Genomic DNA, 16,010 nt, shown 5'->3' with positions numbered 1-16,010 from the left:
TGGGAGAGGAAGCTAAGCTTTGGCCAGTTAAGGCATTCGAGGACCTTTCGAGGGACTGTACAAAAGTAAAAAATCTGATATGAACATACACTGATGGTTTTAAGTGACATCTCAACTTAAAATAACTCTTAGGTCTCCAATCACTAAATAATGAGACCTACAGCCGGTACAGCTTCCAACATAGCTTAACCTTTTCGCATTAGGACAAGAAAAACTATTGTGGTACTGTCAGCTCTCCATAATGCAGTCATATGGTCGAATGTGAATGTGCTGCCATTGATTAGCTTGTTGCAGAGAAGAGAAGCCAAGGGGGAAGGGAGATGGTTCATTTGAGGTCTATATTCTTCTCGGGATTGGGATATCAGGCTTCAACCAACCCCATGAAGTGACACGCCCTCCTCTCTCTCTCTCTCTCTCTCTCTCTCTCTCTCTCCTCTATAAGTAGTCAGGTTCTTCTCCCCTCTCAATCACCTCCCAAAAAAAAAAAAACCCAAGAGTTCCTCCTCCTCCTCCTCCTCCTCCTCCTCCTCCCTCTGTTTCATCTTCTTCCGTGTATGGACACGATGGCCCTCTTTGTAGTCTTCCACAGCTTTCTTGAACTGCACTCATCCTTTGGAAGTGAGCGCATACATCTCAATTGCAGTTCAACAAAGCTGTGGGAAATTACAGTGAGTAGCCGAAGAGCTACCCAAAGTCTTCTAAAGGTCAGTATCGGCGGTAGGACGACAACTTCATTTGCTATCTTCGTCTTCTTTTCTTCGTCAAAAGACATTGCTTTCTTTCTGATAGAGAAGGCAAGTCTTGTTGAGTTTTGTTGGTAAAATGCTTCAGAGAGAACATAATATATAGGTCTTGATTATAATTAACATATCACAAAATAAATTCTAAAACATCAATTAGGATACTAAAAATTACATCAACAAATATATATATATATATATATATATATATATATATATATATATATTAGTGCTTATTAAAGGCTTTTCTCAAGGCAGGCATTTTCTTCTTCAAAGTATTGTCATTGTTTCTTCTCCTTTTCTTCCTGAGCTAATGGTGTTCCTTTTTTTCTTTCTTTCTTTCAGTTTTCCCTTTCTAGTAAATTATGCCATCTGCATTCATGCAAGGTTAAAAAGGTAGCCAAAAGTAGTCAATACTTGCACTATTGCTGCATTTGTGGCAGAGAAATGCAAGAAATCCTTGGCACAGATTCCTGGCTATCTGCATGCCTCAGGCTTTACAACTGAAACAATAGTATAGAACAAGCTAGATCTAGATCTCCCTTTTAAGCCTGTGGCTCCACAATTTTTGCAGAGTTTTCTTTGGCATGGAAATAGCAGAAAACAGGCACCCATGGTGTGACAAATTCAACCAATTAATCTATGGTGTGATGAGTTATGAGAATTCTCTAAGTTGCCCTTCAGTGTTATGTATGTTGAAATGTTTGAAGAAAATTTTTGAGTATTTGAAGAAATGAAACAAATTAGGCAGTTCAAGAGAAAAACCAAGTGGAAAAGAACTGGCTATGTATCAGATCTTGAGCATATTGTAACCTAAGATTCAATCAGATATGCATCCTCTCAAAATTCACATAGTATTGTATGTATTCTTTTCTCTCTTTTTTCTAAGGAAAATATGGACATCATTTTCAAGAGATAAAGTTGTAAATTACAGTCTAGATGGAAAATTTTTGTATCTATGTTGATATACTGACACTTGATTGTATCCAATTCCTGTTGGAGAATCCTTAATTACTATTGCATAAGGGGACAATGGCATGTTGAGGGCATGGTTTTCAATACCTAATGAATGTTACCCTAAAACATGAAACATACTACAAATGGAGATTAAGAAATGTAGTAGTAACATGGAACATGATTCAAGGTACAATTAATTAGTAAAAAAGATGTGTCTTGGACTGTTCTGAGGCAGTCTGTCAAAAGGACCCAATGCAATTATAATAAGAATAAATGAGCTACAATTATATACATATCTCAGTCAGTGAAGTGATGATATATCTATTATCCCATGATGATTTTTTTATACTAGAAAAGGTTTGATCCACCTTGCTTTACATGGAGAACGTTTACATACATCATGATGTATCTTTCTCTTATACTTTGACAATTGTTCTTGCCAACAAATTCTTGGTTCACTGGACAATTTGTGCAGAAACCCACTTGTGGTTGGAGAACTCATATTTATAGGGTCATCATAATGCCCAATGCTTCTTTCTTATAATATGATAATACTAATTATAGTTTGTCAAGTAGCGTCAAGAAGAATTCTTATTGCTTCACCTGAAACAAGCTGTATATGAATCCTCAAAGAATAAGTGATTTGGCATTGAAGAAATAAGAAGAGAAATAAGCTTTTTCTTAGTTTTCTTCTTTTTTCAAGAGCAAGACTTGGTAGTTGATTCCACTTGTATGTGCACTTTGGCCTTTTGAGTGTGATGTTCTTTGGGAATCTTCTTTGGGATCCATACTTTGTGAAGACACTGACAGCCTTTTCAAGCAAATTATTTGAAGGAAACTGGAAACTCTTATGTACTTTTTGTCATTTAATTTGCATGCAGTGCCATGGAAATATAGCCAATGCAGTGGCTGCATCTTCGTTGATCACTTGTGCTGTAAGCTTATTCTAAGTTTCTGCTGGAATTCTGCAGTCGCGCTCATGTGGAAAAGATGAATGTGATGTTTGTCGTATGATTCCAAATGATGGCCACGGCTTTCATCTACATGGAGAAGAGGTTGCTTCTTCTTTGATCATTTAAGCTGTCATGGCAAGTGATTATTGTCTCTAAGCTTTGTGGATTTGGTTCTGCAAGGCTCAGATAAGGAAGGTGGATATCATGTTCTGCGATGTCTGAGAACAGACTTTGTAAAGAAGCTCAAACTATGCATGACATCAATGCCAACATAATTAAACAGCAGTACATGGCATTGCCCACAAAAGGATCGGTTGCATCATTGAATCAAAGTTCATAATGGACTTCCATCATCGCTAAGCTATGGAGACCAAACACTGGTCCACTGCTAACATGTTCTCAAGGACAATTGAGCTGTTCTTTCTTCTTCTTGTTTGCTACGTTGAATGCTTTGCTAGTACAGCAATCAAACTTCATTTGGGTTGCACTCAAAGTTACCACTCGGAAAGGCATGACCTTGGCGTCCAGCAGTTGGTTTGTCATCAGAATATTTGCCCACGGAAGCCCAGTGTTCTCTTCATGAGCAGTAGACCAGACTCTGTAGCTTAAAACAACAAGCTCACGTTTACCTTTATGCCGATTAGGATCGTATGGAAGTATCCCGTAGCTATCATTAACCTAACCGAGATAGGGTTGGATCACATCCTGCAAACGCTGAAGCTTGCGATGATGGAATTTGAGTCAGGCGGGAGGAGATGTGCTGAAGGGAACCATTAGCATGGCAAAGTTGGGCCAGCTGAGTTGTAAGCTTTTGCTGGGAAATCCTTCTCTCTATTGCATTAGGAAGGTCATCATAGGTTTCACATGGCCCCATTGAGACCACGAAGGAAAGCCCCGGGCGGGTCGAAGCCTCAACTGTGTCCGCTAATGGTGAGCTGAATCAGATGGGAGGAGCCGGGCATGGAGGACCGAGTTGGGGCAGCTCGCTCCGAGTTGTCACAGAGCTGCAGTTGGAGGTGCATGCAGATTGAGAGCAGCCACAGCAGGCTTTGTCAGGGGGGTGAACAGGGACTGATAGCTCAGTGTGAGAGCAAAAGGCAGCGAGTACAGTAGGGCAAGCAGCATGTGAGCTAGCAAAAGCGAAGGTGTTGGTGTGGCCAGAAGCCATAGCTGGTGGCCAGCAATGGCGCCACTCCATGGCACGCAGGCTAAGCAACAAAGCCTAACTCACCTCCAAGCAGCCATCAGACGACCTATCTCTTCACCCCCACTCCCTGTTGCCAAACTAGGCCTCTTCCACCACCACCACCTCCACCTCCTCCTCCTCCTCCTCCTCGCCCTTCTTTCACCTCATCCAGCAACAGTGACATGGAGTCAGAAAGATCATCTCCACTCAGACACTGCTCTTCCCATGCACATCCCAACAACAAGAAACTTTGCCGACGAAGCTGAGATCATTGCTGCTGTATCTGCATAGTTTTCTTCAATCACATGCTGAGGACTCCAAGGGTGGAAGCTTTAGAGGAGATTGCAGTGGGAGTCACAACGTGTAAGGGTACAGTAATGGCACAGTGGGAGAGATGACACAATATGGGGTGCGTACTGCTCGCGTACTGTGACATCAAACACACAGTGGAGACGAGTGGACTCGCATACGAATTTGGAGCACAATGCACTGTCTCACGCAATGGGCTCCTTTTTATGAACAGTTTGTTTTATGTGGGCTTTGCTACGTACCATGAGAGATCAAAAATCTGCGCAGAGATCTCTTTGGTGCAGCTGCTCATCATCCTGCATCTTTTTATATTCTTTGAATTTTTTTCTTCTTTTATGTCTTTAGATCACTTGGAAACTCTACCTTCCAAATTCCGTCCTCAAAATTGGAGTATTCATGTTCGAAAAACCTGTTCTATGGAGCAAATAGAGTTGAAGCCCAAACACCTTCAAAATTTTGTTCTAATCAAATCTATCCTTCAAACTTTAGGACTCTGATATCAATGCTTTTCATGAATAAGATGTTATGTTAATGTCGATTTGGATCGTCAACTTGAGATAGCGTTCTATCTCAAGTTGTCACTCAAATAGGTGGATTCCTCTCTGAGCCAAAATACCCACTGCAGGTTTGACTTTGGAGTCTTCTTGCAAAACTAATATTAGGGGTGTCTGGCAAAGCTCCTTTAAGTTAGTAAGCAGTCGAAGATTCACGGCTTTTATATGATTCTCTCCGTAGTCATCCACGATTACAGGAGAGTTAATGGGTGTAGCATGATAGAGAAAATACTTTGATTACAAATCGTGAGTACCATGTTCAAAAGAGCAATATGCATCCCTGATAACAATTGGACAAGTGGTAACATAGTCAATCATGAGAAAATAGGATTTAGTCACGTGAACATCAATCCAAAATAATAATTTGAAGAATATTTTTAAAACGATACAATCAGAAAATATTCTCTTGATTAACTCGCTAAAAATGATTATATTAGGCATGATAATATAATCGAGTTCAGTTATGTTTATTAAAATTATTCTACATCTATCTGTTATTGACTTAGCATTAGAGGAATCATATTGGAAACTTCACCCGACTTTTATCTTCGAACAAATCGATTATGAGACTAGAGTACACAATCCACATCAACCCGGATAAGCATTCGAGTCACCCCTTCGATCACATTAAACTCTTATATCCACGAATCCATTAGCATCATAATTATTCACACCATTAGACAAATCCACGAACAAAGTTTACAGTGATTTCTTAAAATTTTATAATTTTAAAATTTTAGAATTTTGACATATCATCTACTCGTTTTTCTATCCTACCCACCACAAATATGATGAATGGATGAAAAAGAAATGTTTTTTTTGTTTTTTGAAAGCAACAACATGATGAGTACCTTAATCGGACTTAAAAGTAGATCAAGTAGACATGATGATCCAAAAAACGTCCGACCCCCACACTTCTATGCCCACAATAAAACGGAGCTCGACACAGGGAGAGGCTGGAGACGAACGTACAGTTTAGCGAGGAATTGGAGATGAGGCCGAGACAACGGAGGTGGTAGTAGGACCCCCTCGCCCGTACGGGACATTCACCGGAGGAGGTTTGTACCGCTTCTGCTACGCTCACTCACAACAATGAAGCTCATCCTGTTCTCTCCATCTTCTCCTCGCCAGGCTTTTTGCATCCCGCAAGCAATCTCATCCTCTCTTTCCTCCTCCCTCCTCCTCCTCCTCCTACTCCTTCCTCTTTCCTCTTCGTCGTCTTTTGGTTCACAGCTTCCTTGGATCTGGATCGCGCAGGCAGCTCCATCGAGCCTCTTCGTTCCTTTCCACAGCTTTCTTGAACTTCCCGTGGGCGCTGGACTCGAGCAAGTTCAGGAAAGCTGTGGGAATGCATGGAGAGGTTGGAATCCCGAGAGGTTCTCGATCTCCTGTTCATCTCCCACCGTCTGCTCCTGGAAGTTTTAGTCTGTGATCTCCACGTAGAGTTATAAGTTGGCGTTTGCAGGTAATGCTAAGATCCTACTGTACCTTCTACACCCAGTGGATGACTCCAGCTTCTCATTTCCTCCTCCGCTCGTTGCGTCGGAGTGTATCGTATGTAAACTGAACATGGATTTACCATCTGCAGTTTGCACATAAAACCAAGATCCACTTCCACGTAGTGGAGATCTACAGGAGGACTTGCCGGAGTCATGCGCTGCCAGAGGAGATTCTTGAGGTAAGCAGCGATTGTTCGTGCATGTTTGATCTCTCTGGGAAAACAAGCGTCTCCTCTTTCAAGACACTGCACCTGATGAGTTAGCATGAAGGATTGCTAGTTCGATTCGAGTGGAATCTATCATAAGACAATTTGGATCAATGTGGGAATTACCCCATCCTTCTCCGAGTGGTCGTGGGTGACAGATGAAGAGGCCAGGCGAAGGGATGATGATCTCAAGGGAAGGCCGACAGGGCCTGTACGGTGGTCAGATACGTGATCCCCACGATTCATCTTTACGTGTGGACGTCTGATTGGTACACTGATCCCTATCTGTCGTGGTGGTCAGACGTGTGATCCACAAGATTCATCTCACGTCGATGTGGATCACCTAATAAGGGCTTTAATTCTTCTCGACCACAGGCATATGAAGTTTCGAAAACCTGTATCATCTCTGTTCTTCATGTAGCAGGAGTTTCAGGAAATGTTCTAGTCCGCGGTTACGTGACATTTCAATCTCCGACACTGAATTATAACATAATATCATCGAATTAATCTGTCATCAACCACTGCAGTCATGATATTTTTCATGTTCCGTAACTTGCTGAACCATATCAGGACACAACTTAAGTCTTGTGGTACAAACATACTTCTTGCTATCGACCACCAAGCTTTCAACTGGAGAAGGTTTCTTGTCACTAAAGCTATCTGAGTTGATGCAACCATGAGAATCCTGTTGTACATGATCAGTCTAACACATTTCATTCCTTGAGGCTCAAAACATTTCGATAGTTGAGATCTAGGAAATCAATCGGAAAATTAAAGATAAGGTACAACATCCTCCAAAGAGGCTCTGAAGCAAGAGGTCATTGATTTCCATTCCTACCCTCTGCAAGACCTGGTGTCTAGGTTGGAATCGCATAACATTGTATCTATTTGTTGAAGTCTGAAAGAGGGGGACGAACCAACTGCACATATTCTCTATCTGTACTCCTCAGGAAGGCTATATCCAGTCATGACTATTTTGTCAGCAAACATCTTGCCAGTCTTCGGCATTATGTGCCAGTGAAGCGTCAAGTTAAAGTCCTTCCCCCTTAGGTTGTTGCCCTACATGTAAACAAAGGAAAACTGATAATTTCTGGTCTTTGCTCTCTATCCTTGAACAGTTAAACAGAGTGACTAAACAAATGAATCAGAGAAACTTGGACCAAAGAAAAGGATAGAGAAGTGCATTTTACACATCTCTTGCAGTGAGGGAGCTCAATATAATGCGCAGATAAACCTCTTACAATTTCAATACAAGTCCATGGTAAAGTAACTAGACCCAGGGTTTTCGATGATGAAAGCTCAAAGCCTGGGATGGACATCAATAAAGACTGATGCGAGTTTGAAGCTAGTCTGATGTTTAGACATTACGTGTGTGGTTCAACAATTGAGACTGAGAACCTAATGATAACAAGAGCATGGAAACTAGTTTATGGTGAGTTTTGTCGTAACAGAATAAGAAAACTAGTATAACATGGAGACAGGTATCAGAAACATGTATGCATCAACAAACAAGGATCTAAAATAACTGCAGAAAAACATGCAGTGTATAACATGAAGCTAAATAGCTAGCAGCCAATGAAAGGATAGATGCTTGGTTTCTTAAACATATTTATGAAATAACATACACAATAAAATGATATGGAGAAAAAAGTGTTATTGCGATGCAAGAAAAGACACCTATTATGTTGCAACAGAGGAAAACAAAGGCATCAAGTATCTTGCCTGGTCAGTAAAACGGTACTTGTTTGTGGTGTGAATCCAGAACTTTGCGTGCTCCTTTGATTGTATGATTCCATCCCAAAGTGAAACCTGCCACATCCAAGTTAAAACATGAAAACAGATTTCTAAAGCTAGAAAAATAATGAAAGTCGCCAACAACATGATATGACAATTAAACAATATGACTGACATTTCTATGTTAATATCACTGTCGATTGTAAAAAAGATCACACATGGCAGATCCACAAGTTCCTTATAAAAATTATTCAATCAGTTATCACAAGATTTTGGAAGAGATGTGTCAACCACACATTTATGTGTGAAAATGCACACGGAGAACATTAAACTACTAAATATTTAGGTTATAAGGATGAAGTAATTAAATTTAATTCAGAAACTCGATAATTCAGCATCCTTCTAATTTCATGCTGATTTGGATTTATGAGTTGCTTCTGACCATTAAGGGCCAACGACTGTATGTCTACATTTCGAATGGTGATACTCTAGTAAGGAATATGCATTATATGCCTAACCAACCTTGGTCTTCCCTCTGTCCGTCTTTGCTCGCTTTATGTTTGCTTGGCTTAGCTCAGTGTCCTCTCAATATAACTTTTTTATGAAAAACTATCCTTAAAACTTTCTAATAAAAGTCTTCGCTGAAGCAAGCGGACATCACTTAACAATCATGAAAATTCATACTTGTTAGGAAAAATATCTATCTCGTGCATGGTACATGTGTATATCAAGTCATGTTGGGTTCCACTGTTGCATTCTGTTCCAAAACATTCTGTAATAGCAACACCCAGATATGATAGTTTCTTCTGTCATTGATGGATCATGGCCAGTAGCTGGACAGATGATAAGCATGGCAGACAGAATGAGACATATACGTGACTATTCTTGTCCATGACTGAAATGTCTTCAACATAAAGTATAGCAATCCAGGGAAGAAATAAAAGCCTCTCCAAGCATTCTTGGCGTAGAAGCTGATGAAACATCTAGAATTTTAATCTGTACTACCTAATAGTTGTTAAGTCAATTTATATGCTGCATGTGAGAGACAGTTGTTGGATTCTTCACCTCCTATATGAAGGAATATAATCTTGAACAGAAGTTACGGTTGCCAACAGTGTCATCTCCATATTTCAATTGCTAAACATTTCCCTTCTCATTATGATGCTCTTCAAATTTATCACTTCCAACTCTAAATATATCCATGATAACTCCAGGACACTGTTATATTTGACTTTGAGTATGTTTATGGCATCATGTTTGCTTACTCCTATAGTGATTTTATTTTCACTTGTTCTCTATTTGCTATAAGTAAACAGTAAAGACATGGAAATCTGTTAATTTCATCTTTTCAAAAGTCCAAAATGAAATCCATATTGACCAAGTTTACTCGGTACCCATATCATTGCAGTCATAGTCCTAAAAGCCATAAATTCTATGACAAGTCTTTTCTTATTGCTCTAGTACATGTAGCAATACCAGCCAGTGTCAGTCGGCATGCACTGTTCCTACACGTAACGACAATTTTTTTCTTTGTGGAAAAGACAACATATAGAATGCAGGAACTCTTTTTCCCACTTTCCTACCACTTCTATTAGCCCAGAACTAACTCACCCCAACCTAGAATTAAAGCATGACAGACTGGGTTTTCAAATTTTTATTTACCAATAATTTCATCACCTTTACTACCCCAAGATCTAAAATATCTAGGACCTTAGAGCTTTTTTCTTACTGTACATTGGCTTCCCAATATCTCAAATGTATGTCACTTGACAAGAATCCTTGCATGTGACAGTCCAAAATGATAAAATTGCAATGGTCACCCAAATCAATGAGATTTGTGCTTTTTGTCCCCATTTTTCTTTGCAAATATGTTTATTTTTTTATTACTAGAGGGGAGTGTTAAGTCTAGTTAAATTTAACCATTCAAACTTTCAAAGTGTATGGATAGTGTTTGACATGATATTCAACATTTTATTCCTGATCTTTTCCCTTGTGTTTTTTGTTTTGCATAATGCCATGTGTACAACAAGACATGTTCATTGTCAGAATTGAACACAACATAGTACAATATCGCTAGGAAATTAGCAGTGTCGAGGCATATCATTAAAATGAAATCAGTACTCCGCGGCTCCTTGCAAATTTGAAAGATATCTACAACAGTAAACATAAATTTATATGACAAACAGATGTTACTCAGAACTCATTAGGAAAGGGGAAATCCGGCAATAAATAGCACAAAAGAGTATGTTAGAGCAGAGAATGGTAGGATACTTATTAGCAAGATCTAAAATATAATTAAAGATTAAACCAATTTAGAGTTGGTGCCACTGATGTTAGGATGTTAAGATGGATATAACAGTTGGTAGAGAACAGGGGGCATTTTCTATCAAAGAGAAAAAAAAAAAAAAGAATTGGTCCTATTCCTCACAACACTAATTTAAGTGACCATTGAATGCCATATAATTACTAATGTCAAAGTTATATATCAATGCAATTATGGCTATATTGTACAATCAAGACAAGAAAGTACTCTAAAGGTGTGACAATTTCTGAAGTCACCAATCTGAATCCAACTTGTCTTTTGTAATAATAGTTTTGGCAATCAAATCAAGAAGATAAAAAGAGCAGCTCATTTCCAGCTCAAAATAATTTCATACATCCCCTAAGTCAATCAGACTTGTACCAGTTGTTCAAGGATTCATATCACGCTCTTACATACAGGGTCATTGCATAACATCAGAAGACCCTAGCAACATATATGTACCTACAAAAAGGAATCAAGAGACCAGAACTAAAACCAAGTAATAAGCATGTCTACAATCTGGCAATAACAGATGATGAAAAAAGATCTTAATGCAGGAATACATGTATCTCCAAAACTGCAAGTCAAAAACCAAGATGAATAAAAGGTATCACACGGAATCAAGTTGTAATATATTTTAGGCTTACCTGATTTAAGGCATTCTGAGGAGTTTCATACTCAGCTGCCACAAATACAAATACCTAACAGCCCAATAAAAAATAATAAGGCAAAAGTAAATGTTCTGGACAAATATTGCAACACAAATGAAGTGTTCCCTCAAGAAAAAATATATCATCCAGGTAAAAACCTACGTAAACTCATTTTTCATTTTTGTCTATGCATAGTGTCGGAAGGATAAAAGCAGAATTGACACGATTATGACAGTTTACAAAGACATCAAAAAACCTTTCCATAGACTAACTTGGCTGCTTAATCATATGTTGTCTACAAAAAAGAAAATCTAATATATCAACAGACAAAGTCTAACATCTTCAAGAAAACACAAGAATAAGTGAATGCAGAAAGGTACTGATAAAATCATCAACAAGGATTAGTTACTGAATCACCGGCACATGCTATGCCATATAAAGTACCTCCAGATTAAACAAAATTTATGACTTCATATTCCGCATTATTCTGTTCTAGAATTGCCAATCACCAATGTTAGCCCCTATGATATTTACTGGCCACCCTAGTCCGTTAGGATGGACAAAATTCTGCCATATCAATTGGTCATTCTTCATCACTAAGACATCTATATATTTTGACCTATTTAAGATCCTTTCCATATTAGAAATACAATTTCCCAAGGCATCCTAAGCCTCTCGATAATGTGCTACATCCAATATTGTTAGGATCTTATATGATACAGCAATCTGGATATTACGATTCAGGTCAAAATGACTTGAAACCTGATTGTATTCTTAGAGCAAGATTTAATAGTAAGATAACAAGTAGACGGGTGTTTTGTGTGAAACAACGTACTACATGGCAATAGGTAACTGGACTGTTTTCCAATCAAGTGTGTTTGTAATTTGGCAAAATATTTCCATGTGTGATGAGTTATTTGTAGAAATAAGCTTACAAGTTTTTAATAACAGATAAATATAAATTGTATTAGTTCTAAATATGAAGTTAAATTTGGCCTTTAGAGTTATTGTTCAAATTTTGGCAAAACAGGATGCTCAAGTTAAGAAATATCTTAATTAAATAACTTACATTTACTTTTGTGAACATGTGAGACATGAACCAGGTTGCATTTATATTCATTAGAGAAGATAAAATTTGTTATTCATCGTATATCTATAGCTAACTCATATTCTCAACTGTTTTCAAATTTTTATTAAAAAATAAATTAGGAAAAAATATTTACAATTTACAATTCCAACCTTAATTCAGTCTGTCATAAAATCTTTCGTATTGTATGATATAACCCTAAACCTGAAAATGTTTCCTTTGCCCACTAATATATACCATGTACTTGAAAAGCTGTCTTATTGGTTACCGGTATTGTCATACTAGGTTGCTTGCAAAACACTGAATTTGCCACAAAGGCCTTATAACCCCAGTGGTCAAATTTCCATTACCAAATATCATCCAACTTGATTGACATGCACGTCTTTCTATTTAAAAAGATAGAATCCAGAAGATACCAAAATAAAAAGAGGATTACATGACCACCCAACAGGAGGCCAACTCCTACAAATCTGTCAGATAAAATTTAAGAAAGTGCAAATGATTTAGGATTGATCCTACGATTATAGGCCATTCATGCCAATCAGGGGCTTTCACTTATCCAATCCTTCTGAAGGCCATACTACTTTGCAATAACTTCTACAAAGAATTGTTTCAATCAATTTGAATCAAATTTTTTGGTTAATCATAAATTATTTAAATCATTCTTTGGTTCTTAAACTATAAGGCCAAAAAAATTTACTGAGTTTTTAATTAGCTAATTAATTAAAAGAAGAAAAGTCAACTCTGGAAATGTCCTTAAATCATCCCCTCAGCAAAAAAAACTTCACTCAAACTAACATCAACATTTAATTGAAAATTAACAAGCAAACAAAGAAATCTTCAGGATCTACAATGGTAACTAAATGATATCTAACAACTAATAACAAGATCCTAGTGCAGCCTGTAAACTTGTAGCAAATTGGACAAACCTGCTTAGCATTCCAGGTAAACAGAGATGAAAGGTCTGCTGATATGTTCAATGTTAGGCTGACCTAAATGACATAGCAGAATATGAAGTTAGAAAAGAAAATGTAAATCAAAAAATCTTTCATCAAAATAAGTGCCCTGCCATGCTGCCAGTTGCCAATCAATTGAATTTCATTAATATACTGAAGGAACTTTAACACAATTTAGTAGTCATATTACATTAATATCTGATTTTTTTCACCTCGCTGGGTCTTTTGTTTCTCTAAATTATCATAAATAGGAAATAGGATGGCTTTTCCACCTTTTCTTATCATGAATGAAGATTGCTACCAGAGGTACTAAAACAAAATCAGTCAACATGAGCAAATAATTCTTTAAAGCTCCAGCAAAAATCATAGAGGGTGAGTGTTGGTACAAGTTGCTACTTCGCAACCTGAGTTACCAGCATTGGGTCATGAAAACATCCTCCCTTTTTTCCAGTGGGAATCGTAAGGCAAGACGTCAAAAGCAAGACCTTCAGTACATTGCAGTGGAAAGGCTAGGATATGAATGGATGAAATTTAATGCCCCAATCATGTCATAATCAGAAACCAGAAAGGTCTGCAAAATAATAATTTGAGCTTAAGATTTTTGGGCCATGCAGCTTAAGGATGGATCCGCATCATGTGGCTAAGAGTGGATCAAAATTACACAAGTACTTAGCTTGTTACAATTTCTGAAATTAAATAGACAAAGAGGCACATATAACACTAGTACTTAAGATGATCGCCACATCTAGTACTTCATGGAATCCTATGTTTATACTTTAAAGAGCATGCAGATCTAATATTGATTAAGCATCTAAAATTGGTAAAAAAACTGTCAAAATCTTCAAACAAAAGCACAATAATTTTTCTTGCCATCATATGAGCAATGTTCTCAAGGCTACCATGGGTGCTATATAACTGCATCAGTATCAATTTGTTGGTCTACGACACATCATGCTTGCGAGAAGACATTGCCATTTTTTATGGAAGAGAATGTGAAGAGAGGTAAAGAAAGTATAAAGCTGCTGATGGAGTGGAAATTCAACACCATTGATGAAGGCAAACCTACAGGAACAGCACGTCACCTCATCATTTCCATTTGGTTGCTTCTGGAACCAGTTTATATTCAGAACCTACAAAAAAGCAATGTTCGAATAAAAATCAAATAAGGAAAGAAGGGAAAGAAGAATCTGATTCTTGAGAGAGTATGGACAAGTAACAAAAACAAATAAGCTAGGTGTTGTTGAGATAAGGAGCGGAGTTGGTGATAGAATTACAGCGCGTCCATGGTACACGATGAGCACATATGGCAAGATCACATATTTGTTGGAATTTTGTGCTTATCCTGGTTTGAGATTAGCGCCACAAATTGAGGGATACTTTCTACATGTCACAAAAAGAATAGGATCTAATCCTTTTCTTCTGCGATTACGAGAGAGTCGTCTCCTATGACCTTAAGAAAGTAATCTTTTAACAAAACCTCATAACTTTCGTTCTTTTACTTCTCATGGTCTTCGATGATAAGTCTCTCGGCAGCACAAACACTAGTCCAGATGAACCAAATCCAACAGGAAGCGATGCAAGTGAACCGATTGGCTGACTAGTGGGAACTATGGCTCGAAAATTTGGGGGATCGAGAGTTGTAAGGGTTTGACGATCCAAGGAAGGACCGAGAGGGAGAGCGGAGTGACGACTTCTTACCTTCACGTCGGCGGTGGGTGAGGGGGAGTTGAAGTTGTCGGAGAGGGAGGCCATGCCGCACATCACCGCCAAGATCGTGACGGCGAACGTCACCACCGCGTTCGCCCTGTAGCCGAACGAATGCATCGTCCCACTCCTCCTCTATCCGTCACTCTCTTTCCCTTTCTAGGTTTTGGAGTCCTCCATCACCGGGCACCACTATATGTCCGAACAAAAGAAAATTTGTACTCACCTTCATTTCAAGATACCCGATCCCCTACCCAGAGAGGCGACCAAAGCCGCCGGTGGGTCCTACAACAGTTCGCCTTTTTTGCTTCCACAATGGTGAAGAATGGGCAAATTAGAGCGGTAGAGTACTTCGTTACTCCTGTAGGAACACGTGGCTTAGCGTATGTGTCAGACTCTGATTGGTTAAACTTCGTAGGCCATAATGAATCTGGAATCAACCCACAGCGCACACGGATTCGTCGATCAACATAAGCCCCAATTTATTACTTGTTCTTTGAGAAATAATAATATTTTTCTGCCCAATTTCGGTAAATGGTATTTAAATATAATTTGAACGAAATATTTATTTTTAAATTATTTATTGTGATCTAACTTTAGTGACTCTTATCATAGACTGGGTTTTACTACTTGTGTTGACTATATAGAGAGCTACAATTCGGGGTGAATCTCCCTTAGCATCTTACTTTTCGAAATTTATCTCGGAGCATCTTATATATGAATTAGTTCATTAAGATAAACTAGTTTAATTCAATTAACTTGGACTTAAACAACTAATTTTTTCCTCTCGAAGGATTTAAAATTGATAAAATAATAAAAATTTTTCAAAAACCAATAGGGTAATTATTTATATCACATGTGTTTATTATGAAACTTAAAAAAAAAAAACCTAACAGAGCAATAATTTACATCATATTTTTCTATAATAGTTGAAGTATTAAGTAATCTAAACAAATCTTATAGTATTACACCAATAAAGCAACTGGCCTATACTCGATTATATAGTCAGTGTGACATGATTCATCTTCGTCTTAATATCAAATCGAGTGTAACAAAATTAACATACATAAGTGGATTGATATGCATAGTAGTTCACTTACAGACGTAACATCATAAAACATTAATATTTCTATTTTAAGTGACGAACATAACATAGTTTATTTACGAGCGTAA

The 16,010-nt window shown here is 38.0% G+C and overlaps 1 protein-coding gene across 1 annotated transcript; it reads right to left on the bottom strand.

Annotated features, from left to right (window-relative positions):
- Positions 1–7,092: 7,092 nt before the first annotated feature.
- On the bottom strand, positions 7,093–15,011 carry LOC135610781 (signal peptidase complex subunit 3B-like). The gene is made up of 6 exons (XM_065105693.1): positions 14,832–15,011; positions 14,216–14,263; positions 13,107–13,169; positions 11,088–11,141; positions 8,127–8,213; positions 7,093–7,463 (listed from the first exon to the last, which is right to left on the bottom strand). The coding sequence occupies exons 1-6, from the start codon at positions 14,955–14,957 to the stop codon at positions 7,338–7,340; spliced, it is 504 nt and encodes a 167-aa protein (XP_064961765.1). The 5' UTR covers positions 14,958–15,011; the 3' UTR covers positions 7,093–7,337.
- Positions 15,012–16,010: the final 999 nt, after the last annotated feature.

Source organism: Musa acuminata, chromosome BXJ2-4, assembly GCF_036884655.1.
Source record: "Musa acuminata AAA Group cultivar baxijiao chromosome BXJ2-4, Cavendish_Baxijiao_AAA, whole genome shotgun sequence".
Taxonomy (NCBI): Eukaryota; Viridiplantae; Streptophyta; class Magnoliopsida; order Zingiberales; family Musaceae; genus Musa; species Musa acuminata.
This window is presented reverse-complemented; position numbering and strand designations above follow the sequence as displayed.

What these genes read in the sequence shown, in the direction of transcription:
- LOC135610781 (XM_065105693.1), bottom strand. Translation starts at nt 14,957, where the DNA reads ATGCATTCGTTCGGCTACAGGGCGAACGCGGTGGTGACGTTCGCCGTC. An exon ending in TTACCTGGAATGCTAAGCAG is followed by an intron (nt 11,142 to 13,106) that starts GTTTGTCCAATT and finishes TTGGGCTGTTAG; the next exon opens with GTATTTGTATTTGTGGCAGC. An exon ending in CTCAGAATGCCTTAAATCAG is followed by an intron (nt 8,214 to 11,087) that starts GTAAGCCTAAAA and finishes TGGATGTGGCAG; the next exon opens with GTTTCACTTTGGGATGGAAT.